General features: G+C 48.4%; 2 protein-coding genes across 2 annotated transcripts; one reads left to right on the forward strand and one right to left on the reverse strand.

Annotated features, from left to right (window-relative positions):
* Positions 1-468: 468 nt before the first annotated feature.
* On the forward strand, positions 469-9,905 carry CLPSL1 (colipase like 1). Its single transcript, XM_032253340.1, is given in 5 exon segments — positions 469-663; positions 8,808-8,930; positions 9,666-9,801; positions 9,804-9,877; positions 9,879-9,905. Coding segments are annotated over 5 exon segments (453 nt in total). The 5' UTR covers positions 469-570.
* A 6,138-nt stretch (positions 9,906-16,043) lies between these two features.
* Positions 16,044-17,975, reverse strand: CLPS (colipase). Its single transcript, XM_032253538.1, has 3 exons — positions 17,793-17,975; positions 16,793-16,915; positions 16,044-16,339 (listed from the first exon to the last, which is right to left on the reverse strand). Exons 1-3 carry the CDS (start codon positions 17,874-17,876, stop codon positions 16,208-16,210), a joined length of 339 nt encoding a protein of 112 aa, XP_032109429.1. The 5' UTR covers positions 17,877-17,975; the 3' UTR covers positions 16,044-16,207.
* Positions 17,976-18,604: the final 629 nt, after the last annotated feature.

Here is an 18,604-nt window from a genome sequence, read left to right on the forward strand (position 1 = left end):
CAGGGTCTCACTATATTACCCTGGCTGGTCTCGAGCTCCTGGGCTCAAGTGATCCGCCTGCCTCAGCCTCCCAAAGTGCTGGGATTACAAGCATGCGCCACTGTGCCTGGCCCAAAGTGGTTTCTTAACTGTATTGACTCATCTTTCTGTCACAACAGGTGCATAGTAGGTGTTATAATTATCCCTGTTTCACAGACAGGTTATTGAGGCTCCTAGAGTAAGGGTTGGAGCTGAGACTTGAACCCAGACAATCCTGCCCCAGAGGCCAGGCTCTTAACTGCACCTTGTACATTCATACTGTTCCTTGCAGAGAAAGAAAACATCTCTGTTCCACAATTCTCAGCAAACATCCTAAGATCGGTCCTGATTGGATTGGCTTAGTCTGCCTGAACTAAACCTTGTGGTGGAATTTGCTGATTGGCCTAGCCCGAGCTTTGTGCAGGATGGGAAAATTCTGACAGCGTCGGGTGCTGCTTTTGCCTGGTGTTCCCACAGCCCGGAGGACACCCACACGGTCGGTGTGCAGGTTATTTAGCTGGACCTTGGAAAAGCCACCACCACCTGTGGGCCATGATGCTACCCCAGTGGCTGCTGCTGCTCCTTCTCCCCTCCTTTCTCTTCGTCCTCACCAGGGGTTCGCTTTCTTCAACAAACAAGCTTTTGGTAAGAAAGCTGGAGAGTGCGGTCACCTCCTCCTCTACTGTCCTGGACTGTTTGGGGAGGTGAGTGGGCATGGGGGCTGGTATGGGAGAAGTCCAGAAGTGGGGGCAGCAGGGAGTGTTGCGTGGAGGATGTCTTGGAGGAAAGAGAAAACACCCTGGTCCTGGGAGCTGTGCCAGGGCAGTGCCAGGTGCTGCTGCCACAGAGGTGAGTGTGAGAGAGACCCCCCGCCCCGCTCATGTGCACATGTGGTAACGGAGACACATATTCACTCATACAACACATTTTATTGAGTACCTACTATATGTAAATTATTTTTCTACATTTAGGGATATGGCTGTAAGCAAGAAAGGTAAAAATCCTTGCCCTTGTGGAGTTGTCACTCTAGTGTGTGAGGCAAAGAAGTAAGATATGTTAATATTTATCTCAGGTGATAAACATGCAAGAAAAGGGAAAATCAGAAATGGGCTATGGGAGTGGTGGTGGGAGAAGAGTTTGCAGGTGTTTTGTTTGTGTTTTGAGATGAAGTCTCGCTTTGTCACCCAGGCTGGAGTGCAGTGGGGCAATCTCAGTTCACTGCAACCTCTGCCTCCTGGGTTCAAGCAATTCCCCTGTCTCAGCCTTCCGAGTACTGAGATTATACTTGCCCACCACCACGCCCAGCTATTTTTTTTTTTTTTGTACTTTTAGTAGAGATGGGGTTCTACTGTGTTGGTCAGGCTGGTCTCAACTCCTGACCTCAAGCAATCCACCCACTTTGGCCTCCCAAAGTGCTGGATTACAGGCGTGAGCCACTCCGCCTGGCCAGGGTTTGCAGTTTTAAATGGGGTGCTCAGGGAAGAGCTTACTAAGAATGTGAAATTTTAGCAAAGACCTAAAGGGAGGTCCTTCCTAACGGCAAAGCAGGCAGGTCTCTGGAATGAGAACATTCCAGGTGGAGGGAACAGCCAGGGCAAACGTCTAGGGGTGGAAATGTGCCGGCATATTCAAGGAATAGCAAAGTGTAAGGACTTTAGTCCAAGGGGCTGAGAAATACAGCAGTGAACATGAGAGCAGATCTGTTTCCTAGAGCTGAGGTTCCTAGCAGGGGGAGATAAATGATTTTTTTTTCTTTTTTTTTTTTTTTAAGAGACAGGGTCTCGCTATGTTGCCCAGGCTGGAGTGCAGTGGCTATTCACAGGCGCGATCCCAATACTGATCAGCACAGGAGTTTTGACCTGCTCCGTTTCCGACCTGGGCCGGTTCACCCCTCCTTAGGCAACCTGGGTGGTTCCCCGCTCCCAGGAGGTCACCATATTGATGCCAAACTTAGTGCGGACACTTGACCGGCATAGCGCACTACAGCCCGGAACTCCTGGGCTCAAGAGATCCTCCAGCCTCAGCCTCCTGAGTAGCTGGGACTACAGGCATGCGCCACCGAGCCCGGCCATAAATGATTTTTTAAATGTATAAATAAGATGATTTCAGAGAGACATAAGTGTTGTGACTAAAGTACAACCAGGTGATGGGGACTGCTCCACTGGTGTCCAGGAAGGCTTCAGCCGGAGGCAGGAGAGGGAGGCAGCCAGGCAAAGAGTACAGGACAGGGTCCTCTGGGCAGAGGGCCAGCAAGCACTAACGCCCTGGGGCCAGGCCAGGTGTGGATTCAGAACCCCTGTAATGGCTTTGAATTCAGAGAATGACTTTGTGGGAATTACCTTTTTAAAAAGACACCTCTAGCTGTTCTGGGAAGAATTGACCTGAGGAGGCTGGGGAGGTGGAAGTGAGAATGGGGAAGGTGAGGGGCACCTGGGGGAGGTCACTGATAAGCATGTAAGAAGGGAGCCCGGGAGGCAGCTATGGGCCAATCCACTCCTTTCCTGCTTATTTTCTTTCTTTCATTTATTTATTTATTTATTTATCTGAAAAAAAAAAAAAAGAAAGAAAAAAGAATGAAGGAGAGGAAGAAAGAGAAAGAGGAAGAGGGAGAGAGAACGGGGGTGTTGCTTTACTGCCCGGGCTAGAATGCAGTCTAAAAATGGGTATGCCTATAATTGTCCTTAATAATAGAGGCATGAAAAAAAAATGAGGGAAGAAAATTACAAAACAAGCAGCCAACCAATATTTCATTGAAACCTGTAAATAGATGTGATGTGGTACTGATAAGAGTGTGTATTTTGTGTATTTAAAGTGGAGAGTTCTATAAATGTTAATTAAGTTTACTTGTTCCGGATCTGAGTTCAAACCCTGGATATCGTTGTTAATTTTCTGTCTCATTGATCTGTCTAATATTGATGTTGAAGTCTCCAACCATTATTGTGTGGGAGTCTAAGTCTCTTTATAAGTCTTATATATCTGGGTATTCCTGTATTGGGTGCGTATATATTTAGGATCTTTAGCTCTTCTTGTTGCATTGATCCTTTTATCATTATGTAATATCCTTCTTTGCTTCTTTTGATCTTTGTTGCTTTAAAGCAACTCCTGCTTTTTATTTATTTATTTATTTTTGCTCTCCATTTGGTTGGTAAATCTTTCTCCATCCCTTTGTTTTGAGTCTTTGTGTATCCTTGCATGTGAGATGGGTCTGGATGCAGCATACCGAAGGGTTTTGGCTTTTTTTGCCTGTCTGTGTCTTTGGATTGGGGGATTTAGTCGATTTAAATTTAGAATAAATAATAATGTATGTGAGTTTAATACTGCCATTTGATGTTAGCTGGCTGTTTTGCCTATTAGTTGATGTAAATTCTTGATTATGTTGATGCTCTTTACTTTTTGGTATTTTTTAGAAAGGCTGATACTGGTTGTTCCTTTCTATGTGTAGTGGTTCTTTCAGAAGCTCTTATAAAGCAGGCCTGGTGGTGATGAAATCTCTGAGTGCTTGCTTGTTCACAAAAGATTTTATTTTTCCTTCGCTTATGAAGCTTAGTTTGGCTGGATGTAAAATTCTGGGTTGAAAGTTCTTTTCTTTAAGGATGTTGAATATTGGCCCCCACTCTCTTCTAGCTTGTAGGGTTTCTGCTGAGAGATCTGCTGTGAGTCTGATGGGCTTCCCTTTATGGGTAACCTGACCTTTCTCTCTGGCTGCCCTCAGTATTTTCTCCTTCATTTCAGCCCTGGTGAATCTGGCGATTATGTGCCTTGAGGTTGGTCTTCTTGAGGAATATCTTTGTGGTGTTCTCTGTATTACCTGGAGTTGAATATTGTCCTGCCTTGCTAGGTTGGGAAAGTTTTCCTTTTTTCTTTCTTTCTTTCTGAAGCGTATTTTCCAGCTTGGATTGATTCTCTTCGTCACATTCAGGTACACCTATCAAACGTAGATTAGGTCTTTTCACATAGTCCCATATTTCTTGGAGACTTTGCTTGTTCCTTTTTATCCTTTTTTCTCTAATCTTGTCTTTTCGTTTTATTTCATTAAGTTGATCTTCGACTTCTGATATCTTTCCTTCCGCTTGATCGATTTGGCTGTTAAAACTTATGCATAGTTCTCGAAGTTCTTGTGTTGTGTTTTTCAGCTCCATTGATTTCACTTATATTCCTCTCTAAATTGTGTATTCTTGTTAACATTTCGTCAAATCTTTTTTCAAAGTTATTAGTTTCTTTGCATTGGGTTAGAACAAGTTCTTTTAATTCACAGAAGTTTCTTATCATCCACCTTTTGAAGCCTACTTCTGTTAATGGAACACACTCATTCTCCAACAGGCCTTGTTCCATTGCTGATGAGGAACTGTGATCCCCTGCAGAGGGAGAGGCATTCTGATTTTGGGTATTCTCAGCCTTTTTAGGCTGGTTTCTTCCCTTCGTTATAAATTTATCCATCTGTAGTCTTTATAATTACCGTCTTTATAATTGGGTTTCTGAGTGGACGTCCAACTTGTTGATTCCCAGCACTACGCCGGCCAAAACAGCAGCTTGATTGATGGTGCTTTTCTGACTCTGCACCAAGAACCGCTACACCAAGGCAGCAGCAAAACCACCTCGCTGGCCACAAGAGTTGCTGGCGACCCGTGGGGCTCCTCCGCTGGGAATCTCCTGGTGCATGAGCAACAAAAATTAGTCTGAAAGTGTGGCATCCTCTCGTTCTCTGCACTTTCACTGGGAGCTACAATCCCGAGCTGCTAGTGATCAGCCATCTTGGATCTCTCTTGGTTCTTTCTTTCTTTCTCTCTCTCTTTCTTTCTTTCTTTCTTTCTTTCTTCCTTCCTTCCTTCCTTCCTTCCTTCCTTCCTTCCTTCCTTCCTTTCTTTCTATCTCTCTCTTTCTTTCTTTTTCTTTCTTTTCTTTCTTTTTCTTTCTTTTCTTTCTCTCTTTCTTTCTTTCTTTCATTCGTTCTTTCTTTCCTTTTTTTCTTTTTTGTTTGAGATGCAGTCTTGCTCTGTCACCCAGGCTGCAGTGCAAAGGCATGATCCGGGCTTACTGCGACCTCTGCCTCCCAGGTTCAAGCCATTCTCCTGCCTCAGCCTCCCAAGTAGCTGGGACTACAGGCATGTGCCACCAGGGGTGGCTAATTTTTGTATTTTTAGTAGAGGTGGGGTTTCACCATGTTGGCCAAGCTGGTCTCAAACTCCTGACCTCAAGTGATCCGCCCACCTCAGCCTCCCAAAGTGCTGGGATTACAGGCGTGAGCCACTGTGCCCAGACTTTATTTTCTTTTTCTTTCTTTTTTTTTTTTTTTTTAGATGGAGTTTCGCTTTTGGCTCTTGGTGCCCAGGCTGGAGTGCAATGGCACGATTGGCTCACTACAACCTCTGCCTCTCAGCTTCAAGTGATTTTCCTGCCTCAGGCTCCAGAGTAGCTGGGATTACAGGTACATGCCATCACGCCCACCTAAGTTTGTATTTTTAGTAGAGACGGGGTTTCTCCATGGTGGTCAGGCTGATATCGAGCTCCTGACCTCAGGTGATCCATCCATCTCGGCCCCTCAAAGTGCTGGGATTATAGGCATGAGCCGCCACGCCTGGCCTATTTTCTTTATAGCACATAATCATACATAATAGGTAGGATTATACATATATAATATAAATATTACTTACTGTTGTATATATAACATATATATGGTAAAAATTACACCTTACTAGGTGCCCAAATCTTGAATTCACATAGAAATTAATGGATTTGAACCTATGCAGACCCCCTCATCACTACCATCAGAACAAGATATAGGGCATTTTCAGCACCCCAAAAGGCTCACTCTTACTCCTCCTAGTCAATAGCACCAAAGGCAGCTGTCTCTTGACCTTTGTTATTATAGTTTTGAACTTTGCATGATGAAATCACACAGTATGTACCCTAAAAAAATATCTGGGCTGGGCACAGTGGTTCACACCTGTAATCCCAGCACTTTGGGAGGCTAAGGCAGGTGGATCATCTGAGGTCAAGAGTTCAAGACCAGCCTGACTGACATGGTGAAACCCCATCTCTACTAAAAATACAAAATTAGCCAGATGTGGTGGCACATGCCTGTAATTCCAGCTACTTGGGAGGCTGAGGCAAGAGAATCGCTTGAACCCGGGAGGCGGAGGTTGTGGTGAGCCAAGATCGCGCCACTGCACTCCTGCAAAAAGAGCAAAACTCCGTCTCAAAAAAAAGAGAAAAAGAAAAAGAAAACAGATTGTTCATGTTTCTCATCAGACTTAATGTCTTTGTTAACGTTAATGGTGGAGGATATTAATGAGGCATATCCAACCCCCACTTCCCATCATGGCCTGAACCAGGTTTTCAGGTTAAATTTTAGAGTGCGTTGGCCAAGGAGGGAGTCCATTCAGATAGTTGCAGATTGGTGGTAGGGGAGGCTTCAAATTTTATATTTAGTTTATACTAGTCACATGTAGTTACTTAGATTTAAATTGATTAAAATTCAACGAAATTTAAAATTCAGGCCAGGTGTGGTGGTTCATGGCTGTAATCCCAACATTTTGGGAGCCCAAGGTGGGAGGATTGTTTGAGCACAGGCGTTCAAGACCAACCTGGGCAACAAAACGAGAGTCCTGTCTCTGTTACTAGTAGGAGGCATCTGAGTTACTAGCAGAGAATCTGTATGCATTTGCAGCAACCTCAGTTCTTGTCTCCTCAGAAGAAAGAATTCGACTGAGGGGCATAAGGCAGAAAAAGAGACTGAGGCAAGTTTCAGAGCAGGAGTGGAAGTTTATTAAATAGCTTTAGAGCAGGAAAGAATGAAAAGTACACTTGGAAGAGTCCCCAGTGGGCAACTTGAAGAACAAGTGCAGTGTTTAATTTTGGTTCTAGCCCTTTACAGCCTGGCCCACCTCCAGCGTCATGTGCCTCTCACCCCTGATTCTTTCCTTAGGGTGGGCTGCCCGTGTGTGCAGTGTCCTTACCCTTAGGAAGTGAGCACACTCAGGGTGTTTAGGAAATTGTATGCATGCCCATCTGAGGCTTTCTTCCCTTTTCTGGTGGAGTGTGCCCCCGGAAGTTCATACTCCTCCATTTTTTTCTCTTAATGTGCGTTCCCGGGCTCACTCGCCCGACACCTGAGATTTTATTGGAAGCCCATTTTGCTTCTCCCTGCCCCTGCATTCAATGAACACTTTAATGTTAACATCTGTGGACCATTAGGAGATGGTCTCTCCCTGGAGCCTAGCTGCCAAATTATCATTTTTAGAGAGGTAATGAGATCATTGTTGAACCATCACCTGACATTCTTGGTGGGTGGGGGAGAGCCCTCTACTACCCAGCACATGCCTGCCTGTAACCTAGCTACAAAAAAAAATTAAAAATTAGCTGGGCGGCCGGGCGCGGTGGCTCAAGCCTGTAATCCCAGCACTTTGGGAGGCCGAGGTGGGTGGATCACGAGGTCAAGAGATCGAGACCATCCTGGTCAACATGGTGAAACCCCGTCTCTACTAAAACTACAAAAAATTAGCTGGGCATGGTGGTGCGTGCCTGTAATCCCAGCTACTCAGGAGGCTGAGGCAGGAGAATTGCCTGAACCCAGGAGGCGGAGGTTGCGGTGAGCTGAGATCGTGCCATTGCACTCCAGCCTGGGTAACAAGAGCGAAACTCCGTCTCAAAAAAAAAAAAAAAAAAAAAAAAATTAGCTGGGCATGGTGATGTGTGCATGTGGTCCCAGCGACATGGGAGGCTAAGGCAGGGGGATTGCTTGAACCCAGAGATTGAGGATACAGTGAGCCATAATTGTACCACTACACTCCAGCCTGGGTGACAGAGTGAGACCTCGTCCAAAAAAAAAAAAAAAAAATTCTAGCACTTTGGGAGGCCAAGCGAGACAGTGTTCAAGATCAGCCTGGTCAGCATGGCAAAACCGTGTCTCTATTAAAAATACAAAAATTAGCCAGGCATGGTGGCACACATCTGTAATCCCAGCTACTTGGGAAGCTGAGGAAAGAGAATCTGAGGTGGAGGTTGCAGTGAGCTGAGACTGGGCCACTGCACTCCAGCCTGGGCGACAGAGAGAGACTCTGTCTCAAAAAAAAAAAAAATTTAAATTCAGCTCCTAGTTGCACTACCGCATTTCAAGTGCTCATTAGTGGCTAGTGGCTATCGGACTGAGCAGAAAAAGCACGTTTTCATCACTGCAGAAAGCTCTGCTGGACAGTACTGCTCCAGAATGTCAGCTGCAGGTGGACAGGGACTTCTGTTTTTGTTGTTTCCAGCTGCATTCCCAGTGACTGGCACTGTTCAGTATTTGCCTGTTGAATGACTATTGAAATTGTCAGACAGAGAGATTATGGGTGGCTGTGATCAATAATGTTAATTAATGTCCTAAGCCCCAATACTGGGTGGAGGTCATTGACGTGTGTGTGGGCGGGGGTGGGGGGGAATGCATGTAGGTGACCATCAAGCACAGGTGAAAGAGTAAGTATGAGTTTTCCGGAGAGAAGGCTCTGCAGCAGAAAAGTGCAAGTGAGAGATTGGTAAGTCTAGACCACCCTGCTGTGTATGAGAAACAACCTATTTTGAGGGCACCAAGAGAAAACTTTTTAAAAAACTGTTCAGTCCTCTCCAGGCACCGTCTGTCTGCACAGACTTACCCCGGCCCCCAGGTAGAGACCGCCCTACCTGGCAGGAGCCAGAGGTGTTGGTAGGAACGCAGTCTGGGGAGGATCCCCGTAGGGAGAAAGCCCCGGGAATGCGCGGCTTGGGCGGAAGGCAGGCAGTGGAGCCGAGCGAGGCCGTGTCCCTCCCTGCAGGACCTCAAGGAGTTTTGCCAGCGGAATCAGGATTGCAAGTCTGGGTGCTGCCGCCAGGCTCCAAAAACCTGCGAGGCGCACTGCACGGAGAAAGGGTCCGAGGGCAGCTCGTGTCAAGTGCAGGTGGGTATCGGTGGCGCCCAGGGAGAGCCAGAGGGGATCGAGAGGAAGGGGGAACCAGGGTGGGCCCAGATTCCTGGGGAGGGAAGAAGCGTAGGTAGGGGGAAATGCCCTGGAGCCTGGAATTCTCCCGTGGGACTGCACCTCCAAGCCCTCTGGGGGAGCCTGTGGACGGAACCAATATGGGAGCCCACCCTAGGGGCTTGGAATCTTGGACGGGGGCGGGAAGGCGATGCTTCACTCTCTAATGTGGGTTCTCATTCTCCAGGGGTCCTCTCAGCAAACCCGAAAGTAGCACAGTAAATGGGCACAGCTAGGTCCGGCCTCTGCCCCAGACCCCGTCTTCATCTAGCCCAGGAGTTCTGCTGTGGCCCGGGTGTTCCTGGTGGAGGATGGGCAGAGGCAGCCTCCGAGCTGGGTGTGTTGGGGAGGGAGTTGATGTGCCCATAGAGGGATTTAAAGACAAGCCTCAGAGGCCCCACCATGGACTTAGGACAGCCAGATGGGTCAGTGGCAGGCAGGGTGACAAAGACTGGAGCTGGGAGGGCACTGAGCAATCCAGGCGCCAGCCTAGAGAAGGCAGCCAGAGGCACCACTCTGAGCAGCTGGCAAGCTATCCTTTATCCCTGGCTCCTGGCTGTGGGCAAGCACGTGGGCCTTGGAGTTGGGCTGGGCTGGGCTTAAGGGCTAAGGGAAGAACTGCCTCCAAGGTCAAGGTCAAAGTCCTGTCTTTCCCAGGCATACTTTGGCCAATATAGAGAGTGTCCCTGCCAGTGGAACCTGACTTGTGTATATCCTGAGAATGAGAAATGGCTTCGTATCACCTATGGCTTTTGTCAGAAAACTGAAAAGAAGACATTGGCCCACAGAATGTTCTTCTAGTGCTCCCTCTTTCTTACTGCTTCCTCCTCTTCTGCCTGCTCTCCTCCCTACCCAGAGCTCTGGGTTCCGCCTTGTTCCCCGGAGCCTCCGCCGTGAGTGGAGGGAAGGAGGAAGGAGTGATGCCCCATCATTGAAATAAAGAGCATTCAATGTTTGCAGCCCACAGAGTTGGGGCCTGGGTGGACATGGTACAGGTTTCTGGCAGGTGGGAGGTGAAATGATGGAGGAAGCAGGAAGGGACACTGTTGGGCTTGGGGTCTTTCCCCAGTTGGGGCATGAATGAAAGTCTCCCACAGGAGACCAAAGCTCCCTTCCCACCCCAACCCCTTTCTGCCTTCAGCCCAGTCTATAATCTACCCCCAGTTTATACCTGATATTTCAGTTCCATGACCTTAAATTTCAGAAATGTGAAAGAAGGAACACAAAACATCCATGTGTATAAAGAATTGACGGTGTTTATTGAGCACTTCCTAGATGCCAGGGGCCTTACACACATGATCTCATTTAATCCTACAACAAAGCTGTGCTGTCTGTCCTGTTATCCTCTGTGTTTTACAGGTAGGGAAAGAGGGATTGAGCAACTTGTTCAAGGTCACACAGCTGGAAAGTGCTGAATCTGAATCTTTTGAGAGGCAAGAGAAGAGGGGGACAAGAAGGGAAGAAAGGAAGGAAGGAGAGCCTAGGAAAGTGAGAAAGAAAGACTGGAGGAACGACTGCAGTGTGGGGTTGGGGAGAGAATGAGTCAAGTGGAGTTTTAGGAAGTCTCACTGTGTGTGTGAGGCTTTTCGAGTCAGATGCTAGCTTGCTTATTTGTGTGTAGTGCCTGTTATATTCAGGTTACATTTTGGAGTTAATTCAGATTTTGGACCTAAGGATCCACATTCAGCCACCAGAACCGAGCCAAACGTGCCCTCCAGGATGTTGGGCTTAGGATGCAAGGGTTCAGGAGTTTGGAGGTAAGCTATGGTTGTACTTAGAACACCCCCTTGTAAGTCACAGCAAAATGATGTGAAACATATCTTGGTAGAATATGCTGTCCTGTACTAAATGTATCAAACAGATAACCAGATTTCCATCGTGTTACATGAGCTGTCCCCATTCAGAAAAAACCTATGAAATGACCACAGAAGGAGAGGTGGCAGGCTGGACACTCAGCTTCCAAGGATACCCAACGTCTAAGAAGTTAGAACAGGAAGGGGAGAATACAAAGCCCAGAAATAAACCCAAGCCTGTACAGTCAACTAAGTTTCAACAAGGGCACCAAGAAGACACCATGGGGAAAGGATAGTCTTTCCAATAAATGGTGTTGGGAAGACTGAATATTCACATGCTAAAGAATGGAATTGGACCCCTATCTTATAGCACACACAAAAATAAACTCAAAATGGATTAAAGACCTAAATGTAAGACCTGAAACCGTAAAACTCTGAGAAGAAAATACAGGGGAACTATTACACGACATTGGTCTTGACAATGATTTTTTGGATAAGACACCAAAAGCACAGGCAACAAAAGCAAAAATAAACAAATGGGACCACATACTGAAAAGCTTCTGGGCCAAGCATGGTGGCTCATGTCTGTAATCCCAGCACTGAGGTCAGGAGTTCGAGACCAGCCTGGCCAACATGGTGAAATGCTTTCTCTACTAAAAATATAAAAATTAGCTGGGCATGGTGGTACATGCCCATAGTTCCAGCTACTTGGGGAGCTGAGGTAGGAGAATCACTTGAACCTGGAAGGCGGAGGTTGCCGTGAGCCAAGATTGCTCCACTGTATTCCAGCCTGGGCAACAAAGCAAGACCCTGTCTAAAAAAATTAATTTGAGGAAATTTTATGATTTTATTTTGTTTTGTTTGAGACAGGGTCTCACTCTGTCACTCAGGCTGGAGTGCAGTGGCTCCATCTCAGCTCACTGCAGCCTCATCCTTCTGCGCTCAAGTGATTTTCCCATCTCAGCCTCCAGAGTAACTGGGACCACAGGTGTGTGCTACCGCGCCTAACTAATTAAGATTTTTGTAGAGATGGGGTGTCTCACCATGTTGCCCAGGCTGGCCTTGAACTCCTGGCCTCAAGCAATCCTGCTGCGGCCTCTCCAAGTGCTGAGATTACAGGCATGAGCCACTGTGCCCAGCTGAAATTTTACTTTCTTTCCAATATTGAATATTTTCATCCAGGAACATAAAATGCTTTAAAACAAAGTTGTTAATATTTTTTCATAAACATTTTTAGCCTCATGTGGAGAAAACAAAAAAGAAAGGGAGTTGGGGGCAAGATAAGTTGCTGATATGATTAAACTGGTTCCAAGTGTTGGCGGAGGAAAAACTTTTCCTCTATCCTCAGTTCAGTACTTGAAGGCCTGAGAATTAAACTGCTAAAAGAGAGACAACATTATTTTTCAGAATGTAGGGCAGTTCACGTAAAAATGTGACTCTAGGAGGAAGTTAGAATTTGAGGATTATGTACCATCTCAACAGAAGAAGGGGAGGAGGAGAAAGGGCACTCACAGGAAAGTAATTTTTAGGAAAGATCAATGGGCCCTTAGGAGAAAAGATGGGAGATTTGATAGTTTCATGACCTGTTTTGTGTTTTGTTTTGAGACAGAGTCTCGCTCTGTCACCCAGGCTGGAGTGCAATGGCACGATCTCGGCTCACGACAACCTCTGCCTCCCGGGTTCAAGCAATTCTCCTGCCTCAGCCTCCCAAGTAGCTGGGATTACTGGGGCACGCCACCACGCCTGGCTAATTTTTGTATTTTTAAGTAGAGACGGGGTTTCACCATGTTGGTCAGCCTGGTTTCGCACCCCTGATCTCGTGATCTGCCCACCTCAGCCTCCCAAAGTGCTGGGATTATAGGCGTGAGCCACCACACCTGGCTGACCTGACTGCTTAGGTGTGGTGCTGACTTTTCTCCTCTTCAACAATGAGTCCATTTTCCCTGGTTTTGAGAAACTCCTGGGAAGCGGATTTATGACAATGGAGCTCTTTTGCAGGACTCTGCATTCAGGCAGGCAGAGTTCAGAAAAGAGCCTGTTCTCATCCAGCCTGGGCAGCATGGTGAAACCCTGTGTCTAAAAACAAACAACAACAACAGCAACAAAAGAGTAGCCAGGAGGTGGCATGCACTTGCAGTCTTAGCCTTGGGAGGCTGAGGCGAGAGGATCACTTGAGCACCAGGAGGTCGAGGCTGCAGTAAGTCATGATCGCACCACTGCTTTCCAGCAAGCAAGAAAGAAAAAGGCCCATTCTCAAATGCCTTCTGCTCAAAATAATTTTTATGCCACTGTGGCATTTTCTAGACCCCTTCACAACCCATGGTGATTCCGCTGCCCCTATGGGAAAAGTGGTCATTGGTAGAGGCTGCTGTTGTCAGAATCCAGAGAGGCTGAGATGGAGTTTTTGCTCTTGTTGCCCAGGCTGGAGTGCAATGGCTCAGTCTTGACTCATGGCAACCTTCACCTCCCGGGTTCAAGAGATTCTCCTGCCTCAGCTTCTTGAGTAGCTGTGATTACAGACATGTGTCACCACACCCAGCTAATTTTGTACTTTTAGTAAAGACGGGGTTTCTACATGTTGGTCAGGCTGGTCTCAAACTCCTAACCTCAGGTGATCTGCCTGCCTCGGCCTCCTCAGCCCAACACAAAGCCTATTTTAGAAGACAGTGTTGAATATCTCATGCAACTTGTTGACGTTTACTGAATGCATATCGCTTTCACACCATCATAAAGTGGAAAAATTGTCAGTCAAACCATTGTGAGTTGGGACTGTCTGGTTCTTTGAGCTGTGGTTAGACTGTGCCTCTGCTGTGCAGGCCAGTGATCCCCAAAAGCAGCAGAAATGGAGAGTCTACAGCAGCACTGATTGATGGGAATAAAATGCAAGCTATATCATGTTTGGGGTCTTGGTCACTTGCTCCTGCAGAGCCCAAAACCTAACTCTCTACTCACTTTTGGAGACCAGGGACATTTTCCTTATGCCCCCCTCCCACAGTCTAAAACATGGTGCCAGCCACAGTACGGTCATTCAGTGGACACCTGAGGAGGACGTGAACGCAGATCTCTAGGACCGAATGTGGCACCAAGGAGCATGACTTAGCTCTGCCTCAGGGCCTGAGACCCCTCCTGGGTTAAGGCATTGAAGGCTCCTCTTGTTGAGCACGTAATTCATATGTGGCAGACACCATAACCTGGTTTCACGGTAGCCCTTGCCCTCTTCCCTGCCCCCTTCCCTGCCAACTGAAACCCAATATTGTTTGGGCATCAAAGTGCCTGGCCCCAAGAGAGGGATCTTATTCCCTTTGCTTTCCCAGCACCCCTTGCAGCTAGAGATAGTCAGATAACCCAGTTCTAGGCACTGAGATATGAAGAGAAAGAGAAGAAGAGGGTATGGGCTGGGTGCGGTGGTTTACGCCTGTAATCCCATCACTTTGGGGGCCAAGGCGGGTGGATCACCTGTGGTCAGGAGTTCAAGACCAGCCTGGCCAACATGATGAAACCCCATCTCTATTAAAAACACAAAAACTAGCCGGGCTTGTGCCAGTGCCTGTAATCCCAGCTACTAGGGTAGGCTGTGGCAGGAGAATTGCTTGAACCTGGGAGGTGGAGGTGGCAGTGAACCGAAATTGTGCCACTGCACTCCAGCCTGGGCAACAGGGTGAGAATCCGTCCCAAAAAAAAGAAAGAAAAGAAAAAGGAATCATAGAAGGGAAGCAGTGGAGTTAGATGGTACAGTGCCAACATTTTCTGATTATGTGACATTGGGCAAGTTCCTTAACCTCTCTGAAGCTTGGTCTATGAAGTTTGGTTTATCCATAAAGTGGAGATATGAAAATCCCCCTCCTACGATCCTTGTGAGCATTTGCTGGCACAGAGTAATGTGCCCTTGATCACGTCAGGGTCACGACCTAGGACGTGGGACACCGTCTGCGGAAGCCTGACCTGCAGACTCTGACTCAATGATGGATGAATGAATGCACTCTCACACTATCACAGAGTTTCAGTGGGCTAGGGATGCCCGTTGGCTGCTTTCAGAGGGTGAAATGCATCCAATCCAACCAGACCCTCTGTCTGTCCACATATTTATTTCTTTAAGATTTTACAACAGAGGTTCTAAGTTAACGCACTTGTGGATAATTAACACGGTTAAAAGAGTGGTTTTACGACTGACAAAAGCTTTAGATTCCTGGGCCCAGAGTAAATGCTATTAACAGGTAATTCCCTTTTGATCTTCCCCAGGGAGAGCCACCCAGCACAAAATTAACATGCGTAAACAGAGTGGAGACAAATGGGTGTGGGATGAGGCCTCTGATCCGCTCTCTGTCTCCCTAACTTTTTTTTTTTTTTTGGGGGGGACGGAGTTTCGCTCTTGTTACCCAGGCTGGAGTGCAATGGCGCGATCTCGGCTCACCACAACCTCCGCCTCCTGGGTTCAGGCAATTCTCCTGCCTCAGCCTCCCGAGTAGCTGGGATTACAGGCACGCACCACCATGCCCAGCTAATGTTTTGTATTTTTAGTAGAGACGGGGTTTCACTGTGTTGACCAGGATGGTCTCGATCTCTTGACCTCGTGATCCACCCGCCTCGGCCTCCCAAAGTGCTGGGATTACAGGCTTGAGCCACCGCGCCTGGCTCCCTAACTTAACTTAATGGAACGGCTGGTCGCCTTCGGCTTGCCCCAATAAAACCTTTTGGCCTTCCAAAAGGTTTGAGACTTTCCCTAATATATCTTTACTATTTTCCGTAATATTTTGCCAGCCAACCCCAGTGAATCTCAACAGAGTAAGCTCACAGCAATTGTAAGTGGTCTGACCCCTTAACACATGAGTTATGTCAACTAGCTGTCACATTTGAGAATTATGTCCAGAAAAGAGATGAGAGCCCAGGACAGGGGACTAGTAAGCTCTGATGCAGCGTGACGAACATGGGCATTAAAACTTACCCACGAGGGTGTGTGTGTGTGTGTGTGTGTGTGCCCGCTTGTCTCTTTGAGAACCAGAGGGACAAGGAGGGCATCCCAGGTAGGTGTGACTGCTCCCCAGAAACGGAGAGCTTCCCGGGCTGGCTGGGCCTCCTTCACAGCTTTGTCTCCAGTCTTCAATCTGTTTCGTCGCATCCTCCCCGGCCCCAGGCCATCCCTGCTTCTTCTCACCTGCCTGAAGCCTGCCCCAGTGTGCCAAAGGCGTGATGCAACTTCAGGGAAGACGCTGACTCAGAACGAAAGAATATGCAGGAGACTGGGAAAGGTTTGCGGGAGGCCTTTAATTGTCAAGAGCCCAATCAGAAGACAGAGGCGCTGGTCAAGGAGGTGGCCAGCCCAGGAGAGGCCCTGGAGCAGGGGAAAGATGCCCCTGCATCTTGAGGCCTGCAGCACGCTGGACTAGGCTTGGGAGTGGGTGGGCGGTCTCACTGCTTGGAACGCCCAATGTCGTGGCAGACGCCAAAGTTGGTGTTGGTGATGGTACCCGTGATGGTCTTGTCTGCCTCACAGGTCAGGCCACGCTCACAGGGACACTTGTAGTAAACCCCGTAGAGCGTCTGCAGAGACACAGCCAGTGGAGTCAAGGCAATGGGGGGATACTTTGGACATCACTTGCTCCCTGCCTGACCTAGAGAACCAATAGGCCAGCCTGTGTTTTTGGAGAGTGCCTCTCCCACCTGCCTCCCCAGGGGTGCCGTGGGCCCTGGAGACCCCAGTTCTGACCTCTGCTCTGGCTCACTTGCTGTTGCTAGCTTGATCTCTCTGGGGAGCCTCTATTTACCCAGCCATGAAACGGGGATAACAAATCCCCAGCCCCACCCATCTCACTGGTCACTTGGGAGGGTTAAGAAAGATGATGGGATGGGAAAGTGCTTCGACACCTGTCGACCTCCCTCTCGCCTCCTCAACATTCAGTGTCCAGGCTGACCCCCTTCCCTGACCCCACTCACAAGCATTCAGGGCCCTCCTCCCCATTCTCCCCCACCCATGCCAAGTCCTCAGGCACCCACCTTGGGAGAGCACTCGCTGTTTTCGCTGGCCAGTGGTGCGCAGCGGGCCAGGCCCAACAAGCTCGAGTGGTGGCAGCATTTGCTCTTGCACTGGGCACTATTCAGGCAGAGCTCACCTTCCTCCTGCCAGGGGCAGCCGGTCAGCCCAGGACCCACTCCCTCGGGTCCCTTCTCCACTCAGACCCACACCTGCCAACTGCTACGCTGACAGTGTCTCCCCTGGTGGAGATGTGTGTGAAGGAATCCAACCTCTGAGTTTGGAGGCTTCTGTGTCCCCCACTCACATGAGAAGTGGGGATGCGGTGACAGAAACGCAGCCCTGCACAGGGAAGGGGTCAGGACCCCCAGATTCTAGTACCGCTGTACTACCAACTCCCTGTGTGACTGGGCAAGTCACTGCCTCCCAAGCCTCAGAGTTCCCATCTGGAATGTGCACATGAGGCCCCTAGACAGGCTCTCCAAGCGTCTCTGGGTCCCACATTCCTTTGAGGAGATTGCGAAAATTGCATCTCTCTGCAAGACTCCTTCTTCTCCCAACAGATCTGACCTATAATCTCCAAGGGTCCTGGACCTCCAGGTCCACCCATGGCCCTGAGTTAAGAGAGTTCAGAACCTTTTAATTGTGTGGATGTTCTGGAAGGGCTTTCCTAGCCGTGACCAAGCATCCCGAGCTGTGTCGGATGCACAGAAGCTGGAATGATTGGCAAAGCATTTTCCCAGGATGGAAGCCCAAGGCTCTGGATTTTTATAAAGCTCCCTCATAGCCAGGTTGAGCTGCTGCTCTGAGCATGGTCAAGTTGGAGCTGGAGAGGAGCTGATCAGCCTTTCCTGTGGTCCCCAGAAAGAGGCACAGGACAGGACATGGCAGTAAACTGAGGGATGTGAGATGCCACTCCTCCCAGCCCCTGCCAGTCCAGGTGGGGACATCAGAGGTCAAGGTCCACGCTTACGACATCTCCACCTGGGGACTCAGGAGGCCCCCTTCTGAAGGCTCTCTTACCAGGTTTATAATAATCCCCCGTGGGTCGGGAGCCGCATAGGCCACCGAGAGGGTGACGAGCAGGAGGATCAGGATCTTCTCCATGGCGAGTGGGACAGCTGGTGTGGGTGGCAGAAGACAGAGCCAGCTGTGGTGATGGGGCTATAAAAGAGGCCCTGACCTCACGTGACCCACCTGTATCCCACAGGGCGGACCGTGGGCAGAGGCGCAGCTGTGGCCAATCTGCTGGGGGGTGGGTCCTGATAAGGAAGATGGGCGGGTACCTGATGGCCTTTTGAGTGTGTGTGTGTGTGTGTGTGTGCATGTGTGTGTGTGTGGTGTGTTGGTGATAGTCGTGTTGCATCATGGTTAAGAGTGTGGACTGTGGTACACTTTTAGCTGTACAAGTTATTAGTGAGGGAAACTTGCTGACTCTTCCAACTATTATTCTGCCTTTCATCTTATCTGTCAACTAAGGATAAAGAGTTGTGAGGGTTGAATTAATACACATTTATATGTGTTACAGATATATAAACATTATTGTATACAAGTATAAGAATATATTTATGCTGTGTATTCCCATATGCCACATAAGCAGTGGGTAAGGGTAGCTGCCCTTGTGTCCCAAGCTCCTGGGCAGTACCTGGATGAGTCCGAGGCAAGAGCGGCACCTACAGCATGAATGCCTGCCTATACTCTGTCTTCTTGGGGCCTCTCTGCCTCACTGTAGTCAGGCCTTGCCTTTGGCTGACCCAGGCCCAGGTGTCCATCTGTGTCAGACTCCAGGGCTGGGGCTCCCAGACTTCCATCCCTCAACCTTCCTTCAGTTTCCC

Source organism: Sapajus apella, unplaced genomic scaffold (genome assembly GCF_009761245.1).
Source record: "Sapajus apella isolate SASKATOON/1434 unplaced genomic scaffold, GSC_monkey_1.0 scaffold83, whole genome shotgun sequence".
Classification (NCBI taxonomy): domain Eukaryota; kingdom Metazoa; phylum Chordata; class Mammalia; order Primates; family Cebidae; genus Sapajus; species Sapajus apella.